At 40.3% G+C, this 21,447-nt stretch overlaps 6 protein-coding genes across 8 annotated transcripts; 1 reads left to right on the forward strand and 5 right to left on the reverse strand.

Annotated features, from left to right (window-relative positions):
* Positions 1–1,195: 1,195 nt before the first annotated feature.
* Positions 1,196–5,147, reverse strand: LOC145705480 (uncharacterized). The gene is made up of 4 exons (XM_081782965.1): positions 3,532–5,147; positions 2,381–3,484; positions 2,057–2,338; positions 1,196–1,424 (listed from the first exon to the last, which is right to left on the reverse strand). Exons 1-3 carry the CDS (start codon positions 5,115–5,117, stop codon positions 2,116–2,118), a joined length of 2,913 nt encoding a protein of 970 aa, XP_081639091.1. The 5' UTR covers positions 5,118–5,147; the 3' UTR covers positions 1,196–1,424; positions 2,057–2,115.
* Positions 5,148–5,370: 223 nt separating this feature from the next.
* Positions 5,371–5,824, reverse strand: LOC145711144 (uncharacterized). The gene is made up of 2 exons (XM_081788873.1): positions 5,585–5,824; positions 5,371–5,542 (listed from the first exon to the last, which is right to left on the reverse strand). The coding sequence occupies exons 1-2, from the start codon at positions 5,792–5,794 to the stop codon at positions 5,381–5,383; spliced, it is 372 nt and encodes a 123-aa protein (XP_081644999.1). The 5' UTR covers positions 5,795–5,824; the 3' UTR covers positions 5,371–5,380.
* A 2,249-nt stretch (positions 5,825–8,073) lies between these two features.
* Positions 8,074–9,356, forward strand: LOC145711441 (synaptotagmin-like protein 1). The gene is made up of 6 exons (XM_081789134.1): positions 8,074–8,088; positions 8,222–8,405; positions 8,445–8,620; positions 8,660–9,067; positions 9,109–9,210; positions 9,252–9,356. The coding sequence occupies exons 1-6, from the start codon at positions 8,074–8,076 to the stop codon at positions 9,354–9,356; spliced, it is 990 nt and encodes a 329-aa protein (XP_081645260.1).
* Positions 9,357–14,539: 5,183 nt separating this feature from the next.
* Positions 14,540–17,157, reverse strand: LOC145711083 (uncharacterized). Of its 3 annotated transcripts, XM_081788807.1 has the most exons (6): positions 16,881–17,157; positions 16,024–16,242; positions 15,265–15,779; positions 15,206–15,220; positions 14,719–14,944; positions 14,540–14,676 (listed from the first exon to the last, which is right to left on the reverse strand). In XM_081788807.1, the coding sequence occupies exons 1-5, from the start codon at positions 16,930–16,932 to the stop codon at positions 14,729–14,731; spliced, it is 1,017 nt and encodes a 338-aa protein (XP_081644933.1). In that variant the 5' UTR covers positions 16,933–17,157; the 3' UTR covers positions 14,540–14,676; positions 14,719–14,728. The 3 variants fall into 3 exon arrangements, with proteins under 3 accessions (XP_081644933.1, XP_081644936.1, XP_081644935.1); XM_081788810.1 differs by lacking the exon at positions 15,206–15,220 and having other exon boundaries at positions 16,881–17,154; XM_081788809.1 differs by lacking the exon at positions 14,540–14,676 and having other exon boundaries at positions 14,718–14,944.
* An 811-nt stretch (positions 17,158–17,968) lies between these two features.
* Positions 17,969–19,651, reverse strand: LOC145710708 (uncharacterized). Its single transcript, XM_081788470.1, has 6 exons — positions 19,575–19,651; positions 19,255–19,366; positions 19,068–19,148; positions 18,872–18,967; positions 18,210–18,824; positions 17,969–18,080 (listed from the first exon to the last, which is right to left on the reverse strand). Exons 2-6 carry the CDS (start codon positions 19,355–19,357, stop codon positions 17,995–17,997), a joined length of 981 nt encoding a protein of 326 aa, XP_081644596.1. The 5' UTR covers positions 19,358–19,366; positions 19,575–19,651; the 3' UTR covers positions 17,969–17,994.
* Positions 19,652–19,897: 246 nt separating this feature from the next.
* LOC145711442 (palmitoyltransferase ZDHHC11-like) lies at positions 19,898–21,073 on the reverse strand. The gene is made up of 5 exons (XM_081789135.1): positions 21,027–21,073; positions 20,784–20,853; positions 20,326–20,629; positions 20,138–20,249; positions 19,898–20,078 (listed from the first exon to the last, which is right to left on the reverse strand). The coding sequence occupies exons 1-5, from the start codon at positions 21,071–21,073 to the stop codon at positions 19,898–19,900; spliced, it is 714 nt and encodes a 237-aa protein (XP_081645261.1).
* Between the last annotated feature and the right edge of the window lie 374 nt (positions 21,074–21,447).

Consider the following 21,447-nt stretch of genomic DNA (forward strand, 5'->3'; position numbering starts at 1 on the left):
AGGTTTTTAATGAATGACTTGAACTGTAAGTTACAGTAAGAAAATTTTTCTTGTTGATTTTTTTGCTCGAAATTACCTTCTAGTCTTGTTGGACTCAATTTCGTTCGCGGCATTCACGGCTGCTCTCTTTTTTTTTCTTTGAAAATTGTTGAAAATTTAGTTTTTCATGAAAAAAATTGAAATTTTTTTATTTTAATTTATCTAATCGTTAATCGCTGATCAATCGGAACACAATAAAGTTAATTTCTTCCAGCGGCCGCTAAATGGATCCTCCGTGGCCAGGCCGCTCCGCAGCGCCGCGACCATTTTTAGCGATAATGAGCGCCGCAAATCGCGCTTCCTGCACGCGCCAATTACACTCGCCTTTGTCCAGAACTCTCTGAATTAACAGCATGGCTCAGCAGAATGGTTTTTCGTGGACTGGATTGAAAATAAATAAGAATTATTTTAACAGTATTTTTTTGATAAATTTAATGAATACCTTCTCAATAGGGAAATTAATGGGGGCCCAAAATTTTCAGGCAGATTTTCGGGCTCAAATCTATGAACAAGCACCGACCTCCTGAAGTCTTGGAGAAAACATTTTAAAAGCACAAATTATAAAAGAAGGTTCGCGAATTTGAAACTTAGACATGAAGAAAGATTTTGAAAATTTCGTATGAACATTTTTCAATTTTGCTTATTTGATGTTTATAGAATCATTTTCCGCCCATTATTCGATTCTCGACCCCATAAGGGGAGCGAATCATACATGTCAATTTTGACAGAAACTCAGCGGGGTCATGGGCGGCGCCTACTTTTTTGAAATCAAGGAGGAAAGTGTTTCCCTCATATTTTGTAATTCGAAGAGAATGACAGGTTTCAATATTGAATAAGAAATTACTTTGATGATTCTGATTGGGAAATTTTTAACTGAGGAAAATCCTTAATCCCTTCTTTTTGTATAAGGGAAAATATACTTTGTTGAATTCGTAAACGTCATCAGTATGCTTTCATATTCAGAAGGAAAGCATATTTACGAAATGAACTCTGAGTTTAATTGATTGGAAAGACTGAAATTATGCGAATGAAATATTCAATTTGATCATTTGACGGTGTAAATTATACGATTCTTCAATTTTTCCGGGTAAAGGAAAAATACTTAATACTCAATCATGCTTCATGAAAAATAAATAGTTAACGAAATTAATTGAGTCTGTGAACATTTTATTAAGAAGCCATCAGTAAATTCTTGTCATAGCAGTTTGTCATAAATCAATTTTTAACGAAAAAGAAAATGATGAAATAAGTGTTTGATAAAATTGAATAGAGAGTTACTCGAAAGTAATCAGATCTTCAAGAGATGATGATGATCGTCGTCGTCGAGCGCAGTTTGGTGTAGCTACGCAGGCACTGGAGGGATCATTTCGGTCGCAAACAGTGATCTGAACAATTTTTATAGTACAGAATCGCACCTATTTCTAGGCTTACCGCGGTGTTTTCTATTTTCAAGGTATTTTTGAAAAATCTCCACATACTTTCAGAACATATGCATCAAGACAAGCCTTGAAAAACTGCACTTGCAGAATTTTCGATATGAGTCATCTTACCTCTCTTTTTTGGGGGGATTTTTAGCAAGAAAAAAATCACTAGTTTGATTAGAAGCGGCTTTTGAGTGCGTGCTAGATCGGATGCTTATATCAGAAGTTGATAATATTGGATTTTCGTATCTGGCTGCTTGCGTCAACTTTGGAGCTCTAGAATCATATGAAGGAAGCACTCCGCAATAATATATTTCATATGTATCGATGCATCTTGCGCTGATCTTTCACATGGTAGGCATCAAATAATCAAAATCGATCTAGCACGCACTCAAAAGCCGCTTCTAATCGAACTAGTGCTTTTTTCTTGCTAAAAATCCCCCAAAAAGAGAGGTAAGATTACTCATATCGAAAATTCTGCAAGTGCAGTTTTTCAAGGCTTGTCTTGATGCATAAGTTCTGAAAGTATGGGGAGATTTTTCAAAAGAACCTTGAAAATCGAAAAACACCGCGGTAAGACTACCTATTTCACTTACATCGCAGCTTAGTTTTTCATTGTAGTCGATATCATCCTCTGCGGACACAAATCGGAAACTCATGTATTCAAAGTACACAGAGTCCTCATTGTGAATCGGACGAATCGAAGCGTCAATAGGCCATGCTGAAGTATCCTCGAAGTCGAATCCGACAACTTCTTGTGCGCAACCATCAGCGAGGATTGGAAACTCGACGCTGAGTGCATCGTTGATGATTCGGCAATCGGTGACGGTGTAAGTAACAGTTTCGGGAAGAGAGGAGTTGGTATCCGATCCAGTTGGCTAAAATGATTCAAACTCATGAGAAAATCATGAAGGGCTTACATTGATTCCAAAGTACACGATGTCACCGCTCTCGAATGCAGCACCGCTGGAGAGATCTGTGTAAAATCGATCGGTGAAAAATTGATGTCGAAACTGAACTCTCCCAATCCAGTCTGCTGACCAGTGTAAGTAGCATTAAATTGAGGATTGCTGACGTAGAAGTTGAAATCGGTCTCATTATCACCACCAAAGACAGCAGTCACCAAGGAAGGATACGAGCAAGTGAAGGAGAGATCCATTGGCTTATCGATGGAGATAAAGGACGAGTGGGTTTCGACGTGAAGGACTTGCGTGAAATCGAGATTTGCCCCATTGAGGGAGTTCACTGTTCCACATCCGTCGAGAGCAGTCTCTAAAGTGAAGGAGTCTTCTTCAAGGGAGCCTACTGTACGGCAGTCCATGGAGCTGTCATCAATGAATTTAGCCTCGTATTGGTCGTTGTCATTGAAAAGGTCAGTGCTTAGGGTGACAGTCATCGATGTTGAGCCGCAAACGACTGATACAAGGCCGGTTTTCGGAGCGCAGAACCAGACATCCTGCTCACTATCATAGATATAATCCCAAAACTCGTTCGGGCAATCAGAAAATAGAGTAGTAGCTGTATTTGTAGTTGTGCTTGTCGCTAATGTTGTCGTTGATTTTGTTGTCGTTGTTGTTGATGTCGTTGTAGTAGTGCTTGTTTTTGTTGTGGTTGTTGTTGTTGTAGTTGTTGTAGTTGACGTAGTTGTTGTTGTTGTAGTTGAAGTCGTGGTCGTACTTGTTGTCGTTGTTGTTGTTGTTGTCGTTGTTGAAGTCGTCGTCATAATTGTTGTTGTTGTTGTTGTGTCTGGATTTCCAGGATCGCAACCGGGAAATTCATCTTTACAAACACAATTGAATCCAGTTTCATTGGCATTGTTGACACAGGTTGCTACCTCTAAATTGCATGTGCTGCTAGCGCAAGGCAACAGTGTTTTTTCGCCGTTCTTAACGCAGCTTAGCTGCATATTGTTCAATCCCCAAACAAAAGTTGGCTCTTGAACTTCCGAATGAAGGCAAGTTCCGGACGTGTCGCCAAAACTGGTTCCAGAGTTTGAGTAATAGGCTGAGCTCAGTTCACTGACACTGAAAAAAACAAAATCAGTATCTTTACGGCTAGTTTTTTTACTTACTAATATGTCCAACCACTGCTCGAGCTCCATCTGAGTGAATTACCATTCGGACAGAGATAACTCTGTTTATCGTTGACAAGTCCATTTGACACGCAAGTCTGGCCAAAGAGACTTGAATAAATCGACGCACAGCATCCATTTTCATTCAAATCAAATTCGCATCTCACGATCTCGCTTCCTTCATCCTCGCCCCCGAGACAATTGCTGAAACTATCGCACAATCGGTGATGGAAAACTGGTCGAATCGCACCTACAACGTCTGGAGAAGGACAAGTCGTCATGGGGGGAAGAGGGAATTGAGAGAAATTCGCCTCGCAGTATTGCTTCCAGACTTGGATGGCATCAGTTGTGGTCAAGAGGTCATGAGCGGAGTATGAACCGCCGTTTTTGAGGGTGAAGCCAGGATACATCAAATTCGAGCTTGGTTCGAGAACGTGTCCAGTATCGAACCATTTATCAGTGCCTGCTAGTTCTCCTCCCTCAGCATGTGGATCGAAATGGTCCTCGAAATCCGGTCGATCTTGTTCGTGAAGCAAACCAAGCGCGTGAAGAAACTCGTGGTGAATGCCTCCTTGCTCGATGCACCAGTCGGGAAGTCGGAGTGCTTGCCAGCCCGCATTGATTATGTTTCCGTAGCCATCGTGCGCATATCCAACTCGACCGACGAACGACCAGCAGCCTGTTTCGGTCGAACCATTTTCTTTGACTGACGCTTCGCCGATGACATACACACCATTGTCATAAGTCAGATCCGGATCATGGACCAACTCGATGCAACCGAGTGAGAACGAGAGATCGACTAGCTCATCGTGAATTTGCTGCCGGTAGCTCTCAGTAACTGTGTCATGAATGAAGTAAGGAACGACAATTTTCCCCTCTTCATTCAAAACGCTCCATTTATTTAAATATTCTTCTGTCTGAAGACCTCTCGTTATCGGCACATTTGGGTCGATTCGGTAAGAAGAAGTGTCGAAGCCACTTTTCTCTAGAATCTCTTTTTGCCAATCGGTCAGGATCAAATCGCCGTGAGGACCATTGTGCCAATCACGAGGAGCTCTTGTCGGGGAAGTTGTTGGTAGAGGCTGTGCTGTCCCAAGACACTCGTAAGCGTCTCCAGTTGCTGCGTCCATGTTCAGGCAAGTTTCGCCGTTTTCGATGTCGCAGGAGTTCCGGTTGCCCTCAGCGCACTCATCGTAATCTTCACAAACAAAGGTGAATTTAAAAGTTGTCGTGCTAAAGATCGAAGTTTGTTTGAACCCAGGTGGACAGAAGCATTGTTTGCTCAAGATACCGGAACTGCCATAAGTGACGTGGCAATATGTCAAACCATCAGCTTCTGGTCCACAGTCGGAAGCAGTGCATTCTTTCGACGATTTGGGAACACATTTGCAGTCAGTGAAATCAGCGTAAACAGAACCGTCAGCGTCATTCTTCGACTCGCAAGCGCACATTTGACTAGCTTCATCACACCCGAGATTCAAACAACGCGGGTAATGGTGGTCTACTGACGAGCTCGCGCCTACCAGTGCGAGCGCGAAGAAGTAGCGAAACTTATGATGGCTTTTTCGGAAGCTCGCTCGAATCATATGTGGAAAAATATCATGCCCGAAAAATATTCAAAAAGCCTTTCCTTCATGGAGATTATCTCTCTTCTGAAAAAATCCGGAATTTTTTCCGTCTTTTATATGTTATCCATGACAAGCGCGGAGTCGCGGGAAAATTATTGGCTGGCTAGAAAAACAACCTCATCACTACGAATAAATAGTTTTGGAAGGTGCCGTCAAATTTTTGGAACATTATGGCAAGATCTAAATCACAAGGTTTTCAAATATGTAAGTCTTTGCAGCGTTTATTTGGAAAAACAGGAGTAAGAATCTTCTTCCAGCTCCCGAACTGCTTGTTGGAAGTCAACTGTCTGCCAGTCTTGGTCTCTTGCGAAGAAAATTGACTCATCAAGGATCTTTTTGACGCATTTTGCTTCTGCAGTTGGTGCTGATGTACAGTCATCAGTCTTAAAAGCAACGGTGAAATACTGTTTTGAATTCATTTTTACCTCTTCGTCAAATCGATCGCAAAGTGATTCAAGAACGCAAAAAGAAGTATCTCGGAAAAGTTCGAACAAACAAACGAGCTGATCTTCTGGTTCATTCAATCTTTCGCATTTTCTCAATTCTCGATTGAACTTATCCCAGCAGTCTTTGAAAGTAGCTGGAATCGCCTGCTCGGCAAAAACAGCGGCAATTAAAGCGATTGAAACTTTCATTTTGAAAAAAACGAATGGCGCGAAATTGCTTCCGATAATTGAAGAAAATGAAGAAATTTTAGCAGCTGCGGAAATTCTCAAAGCCAAAGATTGAGAAAGAGAGAGATGAGTTCGAAGTTTGAGTATTATCAGGACTGGCAAGTTCTCGCCGCCTTTGGAGTTTTTCTTGTGTTTCTGACTTTATGTAAGGCATTTTCATCGATTTGATTTGATAGAATTCAAGTCGTTGTGTGGATGATTTATTGGATGAAATTCGGATACGAAGAGAAAGTGGAGAAAACGATGAAAAAATATCGCAGAAGACGAAGATTTCAACAGAAAATCTACGACTGTATATAAAATCTGATGAATAATTCGATGATTTGCGGGACCTGGATGTTTTCTAATTACAGGAAAAATCGCCCAGTTCATTCACCTGCTAATTAAGCGTTCCTTCTCGTCTGCATAATGCATCAAATAAACCCAATAATAAATATGCAGATCAATAGTCTGTTAACTAAGTTTTGCTCCCAACCCTAGTACGCAGCGCGTCAGAAATATTTTTTTTTTCATTCTCTTGGCTTTTATCGGTTAATCGGTTTATGTCCACATCCGATATTTTAGAGACGGTTTTTGTTCTGACAGAAGATGAGAGAGACAAACTCGAGGATGTTTTCAGGTAGTTGTTATTTCGGGAATGATCTAATAATTTTCCAGTCATGAAAAGGAAAATATTCCGGCAATTTTCTTCGATAATGGAAAAGTTGTTTATATTTATTTTCTCACAAAAATTTAAAAAATTAAAAAAATCTATAAAAAGATTTCATTTTAAAAATTATCATTTCTGACTCGAATTTTTATTTTCTTGAAATAAGACTAAATAAGTCTTCATTCAAAAAGACTGAGATTTTCAGGTCTATCGGAATCTTTATTAAAAAGAAGAAAGTATACTTTCGTGGAAAAATAAGCTTGAAACTGTCATTTTTTAATTAAGACGAAATCTGGTGATTCTTCGCGCTGAAAAATCAAGAATCAATTCTCTGGAGCGAAAAACGCCCTTGATCGAGCAATCAGGAGCATCCCCAAGTCGAAATGCTTGCAGCTTCTGCAACACGAAATTTCTCTTTTTCTGGCTCCGATTGAAGATTTGCTCCGACTGCGGTTGTAAATATTGCAAAGCGTGTCTAATTGAAACGCGGCAGAAGAACAGGAGCATTTTACGCTGCCGACTGTGCAAAAATAAACGACAGTTTCGTTCGCAATCTGGCACATGGGTGAGTTCATTTGCGAGCGTATAGTCGTTACTGTATCGATGTCGTAAAAAAGCATTTTAGATCAAGTATTTGACGCAAGATGAGAGGCCGTTCGGGATTTCAATAGATTTTCTGGCGAATCTGATTGAAAGGAACAGTTGTTTATCAAGTTTTTTCGGGTCAAATTTTTAACACAGTGATCCCCTTATTTTTCTGATTTGTTAATTTTTCTCTGAAGGCCAAAAATATTAATTTCTGAGAATTTCTGGACGTTGAAAATCACAATTCATTATATCTTCGACGCTTGCAAATAAGATACTGTATTTTATATGAAAAAGATTTGACAGTAGTATGCCAAATTGTAATTGACAGCTTTGAAAAGGAGAAGGGCATCTTTGGCGTCAAAAATTTCCTCGATCAATACGAATTCAACAGGTACCGACGATTTCAGATACTAAAACCCTCAAAGAGGAAAATAGTGCCTGAAAAGCAAAAAAATTATAAATTGAACAGACACTTGATTGTTTATTAAGCATCGTACTCGTCCGGATTCTCCGAGCTCTCAGCTCTTAGGTAGGATGTTTGTGATCGAAGTAGCTCCATTGGTTGAAAATTTCAGAGATTTCGGGAGTGCTAGAAAGAAGATTTTAAGAAGAGCGAGCTTGCCTAGCTTGAAAGCATCTGAAAGCATCGTAAGTTCTTTAGGGTACTCGACACCCTTAATTATTGGATAAAAAATATCGAATTCGAGCTTTTCTAGTGTTTTTTCGCGGTTTTTTTTTGTAAAAGGCATCAAAAATCACATTTGTCTATTTCCTTCATTTCATGAAGCAAATTCCTCAAATGAGCCCCAGAATAAAAGATTCATAGTATGAAAATAAATATCCTTTCTTATTGGAACGAGAAATAATTAATGTCGGCTCGTGCGGCGCAACACAGAAAGGACACGGGGACACGGACCGAAGGGGGTTGATATAACGAGCACTGGTTGTATCAATTTATGACAAAATAAGAGCGCTTTTATTTTTTATGAGAAATGATAAAAGAATGTGCTGTCTTCAGGTAGTATAACGTAATTGAAGCTTTTGTTGATAATTTATTATTTTTTATAAAGTTGTGATACCCTTATTTTGTAGCCAAAAATAGTGAGAAGCTTTTCGTTAATTTCCTTAATCGGCTGTAACGAAAATTCTAGAGAAGCATAAAATCAAACGAAGAAGACCTCGTCATCACCACTCCATCAGAAGAGTTACTCGAACACGGCCACGTGATCAGCTTCACGATAAGATATGATCATCGTCTTGGCATTCTGACGGTTCATCTTCGAACCATCTACGGGATTGCCCTAACAACTCCTTCGACTATTTTTTATGTCAAAAGTAGGTCAAAAAATTAATCCCACTTTTAACTTTTTTCAGCATATCTTCTTCCAGACAAAAGTAAAGGGGCAAAACGAAAGGCTACTTGCTCTCGAGATGGGTCCATTGGTACCCACTTCAAATATCACGTGTCAGAGACAGAATTGGCACTCCGTGTCTTGCATATTTCTCTCTGGCGGTCTTCCATTCTGACTAAAAGCAGGTGCATCGCTGAGGTAAGGGGCTGCTTGAATGAACGAAAAAATAATTTCCAGGCGGGGCTGAACATGACAACTTGGGACTGGAAAGATTTGTCGATCAGACACGAGCCACTCAACCCCGTCGAAAAAATTTTGAACAATATCACAACTTCCTCCTCTTACGATATTCTTCTTCAACCCTTCCACGGAGAGCTTGATTTCAAAATTTTATACGAAGACAAGACGAAAATCATGAGGCGAGGAACGAAAAAATCATCGTATTTTATCTTTTTCGACGATTTTCGACCATGTAAAAGAGTTCATGTGGAGCAAGCCCGGCACCTGATTCCCCCTCAAAATGACAGTGGAAGCCTTCTGCAGATTATAAATGTGAAACTGTGTCCAGGAACTGCGAAGTTTCGCGCTCAAAGCACTGGAAATGAACCAACCGACCCAATTTTTGATAAATCCTTTGCTTTTCTCGTGAGTTTTTTCAGTCAACTTTTTTTTCATGATAATTTTAGTGGACGGCGAAATCGAGGGGAATTCAAATTGGAGTGATAAATCAGACGGATAGAGGAGCAAACACAGAAGTGGGATTTATTCAACTTATGCGAAATGAAACGGTTTGAAATTTGGGCGTGAAAAAAAGGATAAGAAATTCTAGAGATCGAAGAAATCAGTCATCCAAAAAGCGCTGGAAAACCCATACGAGTGGATTTCGGATAAGAAGGCGATAATTGTTAGACCAAAACCTGTTCGAGTTAAATAAAAGTTTATTCAAAGCTTTTCAGTTAACAGGAATGATACTGTACCATTTATCTCCCTAAGGAAATCGAATTTGTTCAAAGCTTGGTCTTACTTCCAATTGCGATCCAATCTGAGGCCGCTGTTTATCAGTAATGACGTAATCAGGAGCGGTGCATCCTCTTACTCCAGGAGTTCCACCCCAGAAGAATCTTTCACCTCTCTTCTTACATGTCACTCTTCTTATTCTTTTTTTCTGCGGTCCACATGTTGGCAGGAGGCAAAGATTCCCATCTCTCGAGCAGTTCCACCAATGAGCGTTTGGTAATGGCGGACAGTTTGAACTCGGTGGTAGGCCTTTGTATGTGACACTTGTTGTTGTAGTTGTACTCGTATTAGTTTGTGTGGTAGTCGTTGAAGATGATGTTGAGATCCTGGAAGTTGTCGAAGACAATGTGGGACTCGAAGTTGAAGTCGTCACCGTAGTCGAACCAGTTTGAGGGCGGGTGTAAGTCGAGTTGGTTCCAACTGCTGTTGTTGAAGTTGGCTTTCTTGGTATAGTTCTGGTAGTTGATGTGGACGTTGATGATGTCGTCGTTTTAGAATTGTTCAAAATCATGTTGGTGGAACTCGAGGCTATCGTTGTCGGTGATGTTTGTAAGCCTTTAGAAATGATGCAAAATTTTATTTCTTTAGTTACCTCCTGCAGCTGTTTGAGAAATTTCTTCGAGAATAACTGGCTCATTGCTGGAGGAAATCGGTCGTTTTTTACGTTTTTGACAACTCTCAATTGGGATGAAAAGGGTAAAAAATAACAGTAATGTTTTCATTTTGTTAAATTGCAGACTGCATGTTCCAGGGAAAACAGTCTAAAGGTGCTTTCTATTTTATTGCTCCAAGCAAGATTAAAAATGTACTAGCCCGCGTAACAATTCTCTCAAGGTTATCAAAAGAACAAAATAAAAATCATTTGCCTCTTTTGAGAAAAACGAGAATAATTTTTGACAAAAAAACGAGCCCGTGAAATAATTTATTTTGGATAAAGCAGATTTAATCTCTTACGTAAAGAGGAACGTCACAATCTTTCGTGCTTGGTGAGCGAGTCCAGAAACTTGATCGTTCCCTTATTCTGCAATACGTTTTTCTTATTTTTTTCCCGCAGGTTTTCAGAATACAGCTGTTCCCATTGTCTGAGCAGTTCCACCAGGTTGGATTGGGCAATGGTGGACATTTTGGATTCGGCTCATCTCCGACATATGTGACTGTTGTAGTTGTTGTTGCAGTTGTAGCTGTAGTCGAAGTTGAAGTTGTTGGTGTAGTTGTAGTCGTCGTCGAAGTGGTAGTCGTCGTCGAAGTTGTAGTTGTAGTCGTCGTCGATGTTGTAGTTGTTGTCGAAGTTAGGGACCGAACGGAAATCGGACCAAAATTTAGTTATGAGAGTTATGAATGAAAAAAGGGGTATTGAAACCAGAGAAATTGAACTGCGTTCTCAATTTTCTCCCAATCCCTTCCGTTTCCGAGATATTGACCTTTGGAAAGAATTAAAATTTCAGGAACGAACCACTTTCAAGCGCGCTGTCTTACTCTGATGGTGGCGCTCCGGGGCGAGAAGCTTTTGCCGCGGCGCGTTTCGAGTTTTCACTGTGAGCGAGCCCGCGCTTCCACCAATAGGAAATTAAAAAAGAGCGATCAGGGGGATTCGAACTCACTCTTCCGACCATACCCGGCCCCATCAGAAACTAACTAGGCCATTCGTTCTAACGCACCTGTCCCATTTTGCATGGGTATGATTTTAGTTTAATCCTGGCTTCACCGATTTCAACCATGACTTCTGCAATGTCAATTTCGGGTTCTTCGACGTCAATCTCGACTTCTGAAATGTCGAATGATTGATTGATTTTCATCAAGATGATAAGAGTCAAAATTTTCATTTTTTCGACTTTTGAATAACCTCGAAATAAGACATATAAGAGGTCTATCGAAAGCTTAGAATGAGCAGATTAAGAATTTTGTGACCGCACTAGACTTTTGGACCAAATGTTGGCGCTAGAGAGCATTTGAACTCCAAAAACGCCAAAAATTCCCCCAATCGGTTGTTCTAAAGAAAATTTTTTAATTACTTGACCAAATTGTTTCTCTGTACTAGAGATTAAAGATTAGGCTTCGGTCTATCTAAACCTAGTCGCAGACGGTGTCTATCTAAGCCCGAATCGGCAGAATTTCGATTCAAAAATGGCCTAAAATGGCGTTTTTTCAAAATTCTCCAACTAAGGCCCCTCCTAGTGGTAGGTTTGCCTTGAGCAAAAAACTTCTCTGTACTAGAGAATAACGGATAGCACCTGAGCTTTCCGAAGAGCTATTGTACGGCTTAAGTCCGTTAACCAAAAACTCTCAAGAAAACGGTCGTACCTCAGGGCCTATCCCGAAAAAATTAAGGGCATTAAAAACCCGAGAAAAACCTGCATTTAACGACCTTACCTTGAAGGGCATGTTGAATCTTAACATATTGATCGTGAGATCATCGTAAGTGGAATGGTGACAGGCGAGGGTTTGATCTCTTCAGCCCCGTTCCTTGATTATTAAATTTAAGGGGCTTGACGGCCCTTCGGGCCGTCTCAGCCCCGTTCCTTGATTATTAAATTTAAGGGGCTTGACGGCCCTTCGGGCCGTCTCAGCCCCGTTCCTTGATTCTTAAATTTAAGGGGCTTGACGGCCCTTCGGGCCGTCTCAGCCCCGTTCCTTGATTCTTAAATTTAAGGAGCTTGACGGCCCTTCGGGCCGTCTCAGCCCCGTTCCTTGATTCTTAAATTTAAGGGCTTGACGGCCCTTCGGGCCGTCTCAGCCCCGTTCCTTGATTCTTAAATTTAAGGGCTTGACGGCCCTTCGGGCCGTCTCAGCCCCGTTCCTTGATTCTTAAATTTAAGGGCTTGACGGCCCTTCGGGCCGTCTCAGCCCCGTTCCTTGATTCTTAAATTTAAGGGCTTGACGGCCCTTCGGGCCGTCTCAGCCCCGTTCCTTGATTCTTAAATTTAAGGGCTTGACGGCCCTTCGGGCCGTCTCAGCCCCGTTCCTTGATTCTTAAATTTAAGGGCTTGACGGCCCTTCGGGCCGTCTCAGCCCCGTTCCTTGATTCTTAAATTTAAGGGGCTTGACGGCCCTTCGGGCCGTCTCAGCCCCGTTCCTTGATTCTTAAATTTAAGGGGCTTGACGGCCCTTCGGGCCGTCTCAGCCCCGTTCCTTGATTCTTAAATTTAAGGGCTTGACGGCCCTTCGGGCCGTCTCAGCCCCGTTCCTTGATTCTTAAATTTAAGGGGCTTGACGGCCCTTCGGGCCGTCTCAGCCCCGTTCCTTGATTCTTAAATTTAAGGGGCTTGACGGCCCTTCGGGCCGTCTCAGCCCCGTTCCTTGATTCTTAAATTTAAGGGGCTTGACGGCCCTTCGGGCCGTCTCAGCCCCGTTCCTTGATTCTTAAATTTAAGGGGCTTGACGGCCCTTCGGGCCGTCTCAGCCCCGTTCCTTGATTCTTAAATTTAAGGGGCTTGACGGCCCTTCGGGCCGTCTCAGCCCCGTTCCTTGATTCTTAAATTTAAGGGGCTTGAGATCGGCGTCGGACTCTAAGGTGATCAATCTCAGTTATGTCCCCAACCCCACCCACACCCCTTTGGGGTGAAAATATAAATAATTCAAATTTTACGCTTTATTATGGTTTTTATATACATGTATTTTTTTTATTTTAATTTCTTTATTTGCGGATTTATTATCTTGCTTAAACTTTTTTTGAGTCGAAAAAATCATTCTTGAATTTTTAAAATGGTCGGCTAGGTTTTACTAGGCCTAATCTTGCAAAAATAAAAACACCGATTTTTTCGACCCCTACCCTTAATTTTTTGAAAATTTTTTTTTCAGATTTTTCTTGATAAGGACATGTGCAAAAACAAGTCCCACTGGCGCAGCCCCTTGCACAATCAATTTGAGTTATTCAGAATAACTTATTCTCAAAATATGGCTACTCTGATAACTCTGAAGTGCCAGAGTTTTATCGAGTAACAAAGAGGTTTCAATATTAGTTTATAAATAAAGTTTCTCAGGCTTCAAGTATTTATCAGTGGTGCATCGGTAGCGTCATGGATCGGCGTGCCGGTGCTCCGGGTTCGAATCCCGCCGTCTCGTTTTTTTTTTCTCGCGCCATGGTGATGAGTCATTTTCGCTCTTGAAACCTTTAAAAGGCTTGCGCACCCAGGGACCCCTACAAACCTATATAAATTTTTCAATTTTAGAAATGGTTTTTATTTTATCTTTCGATTTTTTTGGGGACTAAAATTGCGCATCAACTCTAGCACCCTCAAAACGACCAAATTGTGAAAACAGATGTGATTTCTCGGTCTTCCGGACATTTTTCGGGGTGGCTGTAATGAAAGAAAATGTTCGCCGTAGTCGATTTACTATTGTAAATTTTCATTTCAAGCAATTTAAAATTTTGACCCCCGATTTGCGTTCGGTCCCTAGTCGAAGTTGTAGTTGTCGTCGAAAATGTAGTTGTGGTCGTCGTCGAAGTTGATGTTGTTGTTACAGTTGTTGTTGAAGTTGTAGTCGTCGTTGATCTTGATGTTGTGATTGATGAAGCTGTCGTTGTGATTTTTATCGTTCCTCTTGGTCCAGTTGAAGAAGTCAATATTTCTGAAGCTCCTAGAAGAACTGATTCCGTAGACGGCATGCTCGGTCTTGGCAACGTCTTTGGCGTTGTGACTGGTTTTGTTGATGGCGCCTCTGATGTCGTTGTTGGAGCTGTTGTTGTCTCTTGAATGGTCGTTTCAAGAACCGTCATCTCAGTTGTTACGGGAACTCGCTTTTTCTTTGCACAACTCTCTGCGGGACAAATTAGGGCCAAAAACATGAGTTTGGTTATCATTTTCTCGATTTTTCTCTAAGTTCTTTTTCCTGGTATTTTTTAGGTTCAAGTGTTCATCTATTATATTATGACTCGCTCCAAGCCATGGCTTTGCGTGTTCTTTATTTTTGCAATAAACTTTGGTTGAGTTTTCTAAAGCAGACAAGATAAGCTCTTGTAACGATTAGTTAACATTCAAATCAACAGAGATCGAACTATGCTATTTGCTTGGATTATGAGTCGCTTTATTTAAAAAAACACTTATTTAACTGACGTTATTAAGAGAATAGAACCAAAAACAAATGAGACGAAAATTTCATTTGAGATAATTTATTTGGATTTGGCTAAGTGGTGTTTTGAGGTGGTGAAGTAAGATATTGATGTTTCAAAGCAGCTGATGGACGGAATTGAGCACCTTATTTTCTTGGTCAGGCTCCATCTTGCGTCGAAATTTTGTCTAAAAACAGACTAGCAAAGATCTTTCGTGATTCAACTTTACCTTAAAAAAATCACCATTTCTGGTGCTTTGGCTTCTGAAGCTTGTGCTTTCTCTTTTTGTTCTTCTTCCCGCTTGGAGTATTTCCCTGAGAAGCGGTTTGAGGCTGGCCATTTTCAGCAGGCAAATCTAGCAACTTGGAATCGTCTTTGTTTTCAGCGGAGTTTTGTTTTTCGCTTTCAAGCTCTTTGGCGATCAGGATATTTCGGAGAATTTCAGCGCGAAGGGCCTAAAAAAATATAGAAATTTCAATCAAGAAAGTACTAAAAAGCAGGATATGTCAAAAAGCGACCATTTCTGAGCGACAAAATTTGATGAAAACTCCCGAGTTGTTGATTGGCCGGAAGGTGAAATACCGGTTTTTCATTGGCTAGAGATTTTTTCTTAATTAAATCGCTCAGAAATATCGCTTTGAGACACTCGCCCCAGGGGGTGCCACGAAAATTGATAATAAGGACAACGAATAAAACTGTACTCATAACTGTCTTACCATTTCAACAAGTTCCTAATCATCAAACTTTTATTTTATTCAATCAAAATGTTCCGTACCTCGATTTCTGAAGCAGTTCGTTTCACAGCTTTTTCGCAGTCATCGGAAATCGCCTTGACTTTTTCGATCGATTCTTCGGTTGATTTTTCTTCCGAAACATTTCCGGAGTCTTTTTCGTCCTCGTTTTCCAAATCGTCGAGCTTTGGCTGCTCCGTTTTTTCTGCTTCTTCGACAATTGGCTCCGATTCTTGAGCTGGTTCTGGTTCATTTTCTGGTTCAGAAATTGGCGCTTCGTTTTGGCTCTTAGCTGGCTCTGGTTCTTCTTGTTCAACAGGCTTTTGCTCAGGTTTTGATTCGTTAGCTACAGAGACCTTTTCTTCTGCATCACTTAGATTCTTGAGAGTTTTTGCTTCTTCGGCGAGCTCTTGCTCGAATGCTTGAATTTCCGCCTCGCTCTGTTTTCGACGAAGTTCCTTTTCTTCGTCAACTGTTTGTGATTCTTTTTCTTCTTCCTTTTGAGCTGCGGGATTTTCTGTTGGGGAGGATTCTTCTGGCTGGGATTCAGCTGGAATTTCTATTTTTTGAGGCCTCATTTTGGCCCGAGAAAAATAGCCGCGCGCGGCTTTCGAAGTCTCAATATGGCCCGAAAAAAACAGCCGCGGGCGACTTTTGAAGCCTCATTTTGGCCCAAAAAATAGCCGCGTGCGGCTTTCGAGTGAACAAGATTGTTGAGAAAAGGCCGCGCGCGGCTTTTTCGAGAAGATTCTAGCAAAAAATTGTTGATAAGGCAAGTGCGATTTCATTTTTTTGACCCTTTCCTTTTGTTTCTAGAACTTTTTCATCCTCCTTGGATTCTTCTTGTTTGTTCTCCGAATCTGGCTCACATTGAGCCAGCGCTGGGTCATTTGTTTCAATGATTTCAAACGACGAGTTGAGCGATTTCTGTTCAGCCGTTGCTTTTTCGGCGGAAACTTCAGACGCGGCGTCAGTTGCCGGAGCAGATGCGTTCTTCGCTTGCTCGGGCTCGTCGGCTTTATCTGAACGGTTTTGTGGTTAATTATTTATTCAACCTTTTTCGTCGATTCTTATTTTTGGCAATCCCTTCTTTTTTCGATAGAATTGTGAAATTGGGAAAACTGCCAATTATAGATTCGGGTTGAAAATACCGGTATTATCGGGTTAGGGTGTTTCAAAACCGATCAGGGCAGAAACAGACTTGAGGGGAAGGATTATGAAAAATAAGGATATGGAGGGCCTTATCTTGATTTTTTGGAAATTGAAGGAAAAAGGGATGAAAACTCAACATGTATCAAGTTGAGAAACTTATTATTTGATGAAATTTTAAGAAAAAGAAGTTTCGACTCAAAACTTTTGACTTTATTGCAAGAATAGCCGCTTGCGGCTTTTTATTCAAAGCGACAGAGGAAGTATAAGATGCTTATTCTCCATTATTTTCTCTTCATTTTATGATTACTTTGAAGATAACTTACTTTATCTTGGAAACAATAAAGTATAACTAATCTGGAAAATCATGAGTCTAGAAAACCGCACGCGGCTTTGCGTCGAAGAAGCCAGCTTTTTAGCGCGGCTTTTTGATAAAATATTTCTTTATTTAGAAAAATTGAAACCGTCTTTATTAAACAGAATTCTTCAGCTGATTTTCGCTAGAATTTACCTTTCTTACTGAATCCCCCCGAGCAGGTTAGGACTCTCAAGATTCGCTTCATCGGGCGGCTTTTTCACAATTTTCTCTCTTCACTTTTTTAATATTATTTTTTTCGTGCGTGTGCCCCTTCTCTCCTTATTCGAAAACTATCTGAGGCGCCTTCTGCGCGCGAAAAACACACAAATTCGCTGTTTTTGTTCTAGAAACAAAGCCAACGAAAAATAACAACAAGGGGGGTTCCCTTAACCCCTTTTCTCTGTATTTTCGAGGAGAAAAAAATAAGCAGCGCTGTGTGTTTCGGCTCGAGAGTCCAGTTTATGCCGCCAGAGGGCGGGTCAGGGGCTGAATTTTAGCTCAGAAGTTGGTCAGCTGTGAAAAAACTGAAGAGATCGCGAAAAATATGCGCATCGATTTCCGTTCCTGATTTTACGCGAATTTCAATAATTCAGCTCGGGAGGAAATGAAAATTTGGCGCTGCAAATTTACGAGTATGAGAAGCAAACATCTGGGAAGGGAATTTTTGTTTGAAAAGGATTCTCAAGAATTTTTTTTCAAACAAAAATTTTTGTTCCAAAAAATTTTAAAAGTCACTTTTTCGAAAGCTTTTACCTGAAATCGATGCTGTTCTTGATTCGAAACAGCTGATGAGTTTTGAAATGCAGAATTCAAGCAGAAACTCAAGTAGCAAACTCAAAATCACTAGAATTTGAAATTTCGTTTTCACCAAAAACTCTCTATTTCCATTTTTTCTTATCAAAATGATCGTTTCCTTCACTAACTCCATTCTCTTTTTTCGGTGTGAAAAAAACTTTTGCTTCGGTTCTGATTTTATATTTGGAGAAAACGATAGTTATGCAATGAGACGAGTAGGGCACCACGAGTACAATAATTGTGAACTTGGAATTTTGAACTCGTTCTCAGAAAAATGCAAATAAAATCGCTAATAGTCCAGCTAATAATTCGGGTAATAGATATGTGAATATTTTTGAGACACCATAAAACTCAAACAATTTTTTAATTTATTTAATTTTATCAAAATGTATAATTGAAAAACTCTAAAATTTACGAAAAAATTGCCCATCAGAAAAGTCAATTTAAAAATCATAAAACAATCATCGATGCATCATTTATTGCCCCATTTGAGTGCAATAAGCCCCGAGACACCGATTAAGAGTCCAGCTTTGATGTAGCCCGTGACCGGTGATCCGTCTTATTCTGGGTCAATTCAGGCCGTCAGTTCAATTCTGTCAATAATCGCCCCTTCTCGCTTCCCACCAGACCAAATTTACTGTTTTTGGTTCGATTTCGTTTTGGGGCGAAAGTGAAATTGACCCTTACCTGATGATTCCTGCTCCGAAAGTGTTTCGTCAATAATCACCGGGAATTCGCCCTCCGATTCTTCCGAGATTTTGCCGTTTTCCTGGATGGTCGGGTTGGCGCTGAAATCTGATATTTCAGAAACATCAGCGAGGGTTTCGCGACGATCTTTGTCGAATTCGACTTCAGCGCATTCGTTCTCGCTTGATTTCGACTCCTCGTTGTCTTCAGTCTTGCTCAAATTTTCTGTGGATTTTTCGTCTTTTTCGAGTTTTTCTAGTTCTTCCTTGGTCATTTCTTTTTGAACCGTGAACCCGGTTTCGGTTTCAGCATTCTCGTACTTTCTTAGATCCGCTTTAGTTGGAGGTTCTTCATTGTTAGTTTCGCCGAGTGCTTGTTGAATCGCTTTTTCGACGATGTCTTCTGATTTTTCTTCGATTTCTTGGGTTTCAGAAATGCCAGATTCGACTTTTGATGAAGTTCCAAAAGTGAGTTCTTCATTTTCTGAACCCTCATCTGACGAAAAGGATTCGACTGGAGCGCATGACTGAACTTTTTGGCTCGAAACGAAGTTAAGCTGAACATCATCATCATCGTCGTCGATGTCATCATTGTCGTCATTGTTGTTGTCAGATACTGAAGAAGAAAACTGCTTGGGAGATTATTTTAGTTGCTTTCGGTACCTTGCTTTTTTGATGATTCATTGCCTTTAACGATCTCCTGAGCGGCTTCAACAACCGGTTCTGGTGACGTTGAATCGATAATGATTCCAGAGTCGACCTTTAGGAATCAGTCTCAAAACTTCGCTTCTTGATTCATATTTGATTATGTGTTAAAAATAATAAAACTAACAAATAATCGTAAAACTTGTGAGACCTCCCTCATGAACATCACTTTGACCTCCTGATTTTACGACTTTAGCGGCTTGATTTAAAGACGTTTCCTCTCCACCAAGCTTTTCTGAAGAATACAAAGTCAGTCACGGCCATCAATAAACGAGCGGAAATCAGCAATAACAATAAACCACTTGTCACAGCTACTTATTATTTTATAGCTTGGGACTTACGTAAAAGCTGCTCGCTGAGGTCCAAGCATCGTTTTAGCCGGTCGTAGGTTTCTTGGGCCTGGGTTGTCGAAAATTTGATCGTAGTGCTGATTTCTGCAGCCATTTTTCTCAGCTAAAAAGGTTCTTCGAATGAAAAATTTGTCCCTTTTTTCGATGAAAATTTTTGTGAAAAAGTCCTCAAAAACGATCTTTTAAAAGAAAATCCTTAAAATTAAAAAGAAAATAAATAAGGGTGTCACTTCGTTAGCATCACCTTAATTTTATAAAAATTATAATAGTGATACCTCACTCTAAATAGCCTGTAATAAGAGCAAACTTACCTTTTTTATATTTTTTATATTGAAAAATCAAATTCTCTGCTTTTTATTTTTTTCGTGAATTTCAAAATCTACCTTGAGTATCTTTCGCGTAGAAAAAAAAAAGTTACGACCTTCGACAACGCGGATTTTAAAACCACCTCATCAGAGAGAGCGAGTGAACTAGGTTCGAGTAAATAAATCTGAATTCGTTGTTTTGCTTCTTTCTAATTAATGCTGATTGATTTTGAACCTGCTCGACATTTATTTGACCCCTGAAAGTTGAACTTGAGTTTAAACTTTAAAAAATAATATTTTATTTTTGAGAAATATAAACAGTGAAATCTTCAAAGTTTAATCAAATCACCGTCCGGTAAATCGTCGGAAAATTCGGTTTTGATGTTGACTAAAGCGCTCGTTTTTCCGTTTTTCGGCGAGCGATTTTTCGTAATGAAATCGTATGTTGAAATGTCTTCGAGCCAGAAATAGACGTGAAGGCAGAAAAGCTGCGTCAGGATAAGCATGAGACTAGAAAATGGGTTAGGAGGAGGGAAAATGGGGGAAAGGATGGAAGAAACGATAGTTACCCAAAAATGAGCATGGAGCTCATTATCGCTAGAATGACTCTAGCATGATCATTGACGGTCTGTTTTGGGTGGACAAAGTCTGACTTACTAGCTCTGATATCTGTGAAGCAACCTGAGTCAGGTCCCCGAATAAGATGTTTTGTCAGGTTTTTAACGTAACCCTAACCCTAACCAAATAAATTGTCCACCCGAAATTGCCCAAGGTGAAGGAGGAAAAACCGACATGTAGAACATATTCAACAAAATGATCCCGATGACGAAGAGACACAAAATGATGGCGGTAAAAAGCGTCATGAAGAAATAAAAGTAGTTCGCACCGCCGACGCAGTTGTTGAGCCAGACGCAGTGGTGGTCAAAGTTACCGATGCATTTGTTGCAGCTGCGGCAGTGCTTGGAATTGCGAGTCACGCGACATTGACAGACGAAGCAGTAGTTGTCCTTGACGACACGGTCGCCTCGGTGGAGCTCGACATCTTGCCGGATAAGGGAATACTGGGAAAAACGTAATGTTTATGAAGAAGAATCTTGCTTTATTTGAAAACAAACCTCGACTTCTTCGTCTTTTGGGTCAGTAAATGTCGCTCAAAAGGTTTCAAGCTGACTGTAAATCCAGCTGGTATTATTAATTCTGAGTTATGCTGTCAACCTTTCCTAGCAAATGAAAAATGATATGAACAATGTAAGTTGTCAACAGAAGACCAGTGAACCAAACCGGACTAAAAATACAAATAAAAAATTTGAGTTTGCTAAAAAAATTAACATTGTGACACCCTCACAATGTCAAAATCGGAATTTCAAGCTTTCACAAGAAGAACTGGAATAAGGGTGTCAGTATGTTAATTTTTTAGAAAAATTCTCGTCCATAATGTCTTATCCCATCAAATCAAACCTCTTGAGATAGGGAATATAAATAAAAATCGTCCCCGCCAAGACCATAAACAACGCCGTCCAAGTAAAAAGCTGATGATAGTTCAGTGGATTCGTCAATCCGTTTTTACGCGGTTTCGTCCTATTCAACCATTTTAGTTCATTTTAGCTCAAAATTTCTAAATTGCACTCACATCTTCGGAGCGTCCAGATTTTTTTTCCAAAAACAAGTGTTTTTTTTTCTATCTCTGGTGTTTCTCAAATTCGATTAAAAGAAGTGCTCAGAATTGAACGCGCGAGTAAAAAGAGGATGCATGAATTATCAAAACAGCCAGTTGAACTGAATATTGAATATTTTTGCTGAATATTGCACGAAAAGCCCTGGATGAGAACATATTTCCTCTTGAAACACATTTGTACGTATCCGGCCGATGCATTATTCA

Source organism: Oikopleura dioica, chromosome 1, assembly GCF_907165135.1.
Source record: "Oikopleura dioica chromosome 1, OKI2018_I68_1.0, whole genome shotgun sequence".
Lineage (NCBI taxonomy): Eukaryota > Metazoa > Chordata > Appendicularia > Copelata > Oikopleuridae > Oikopleura > Oikopleura dioica.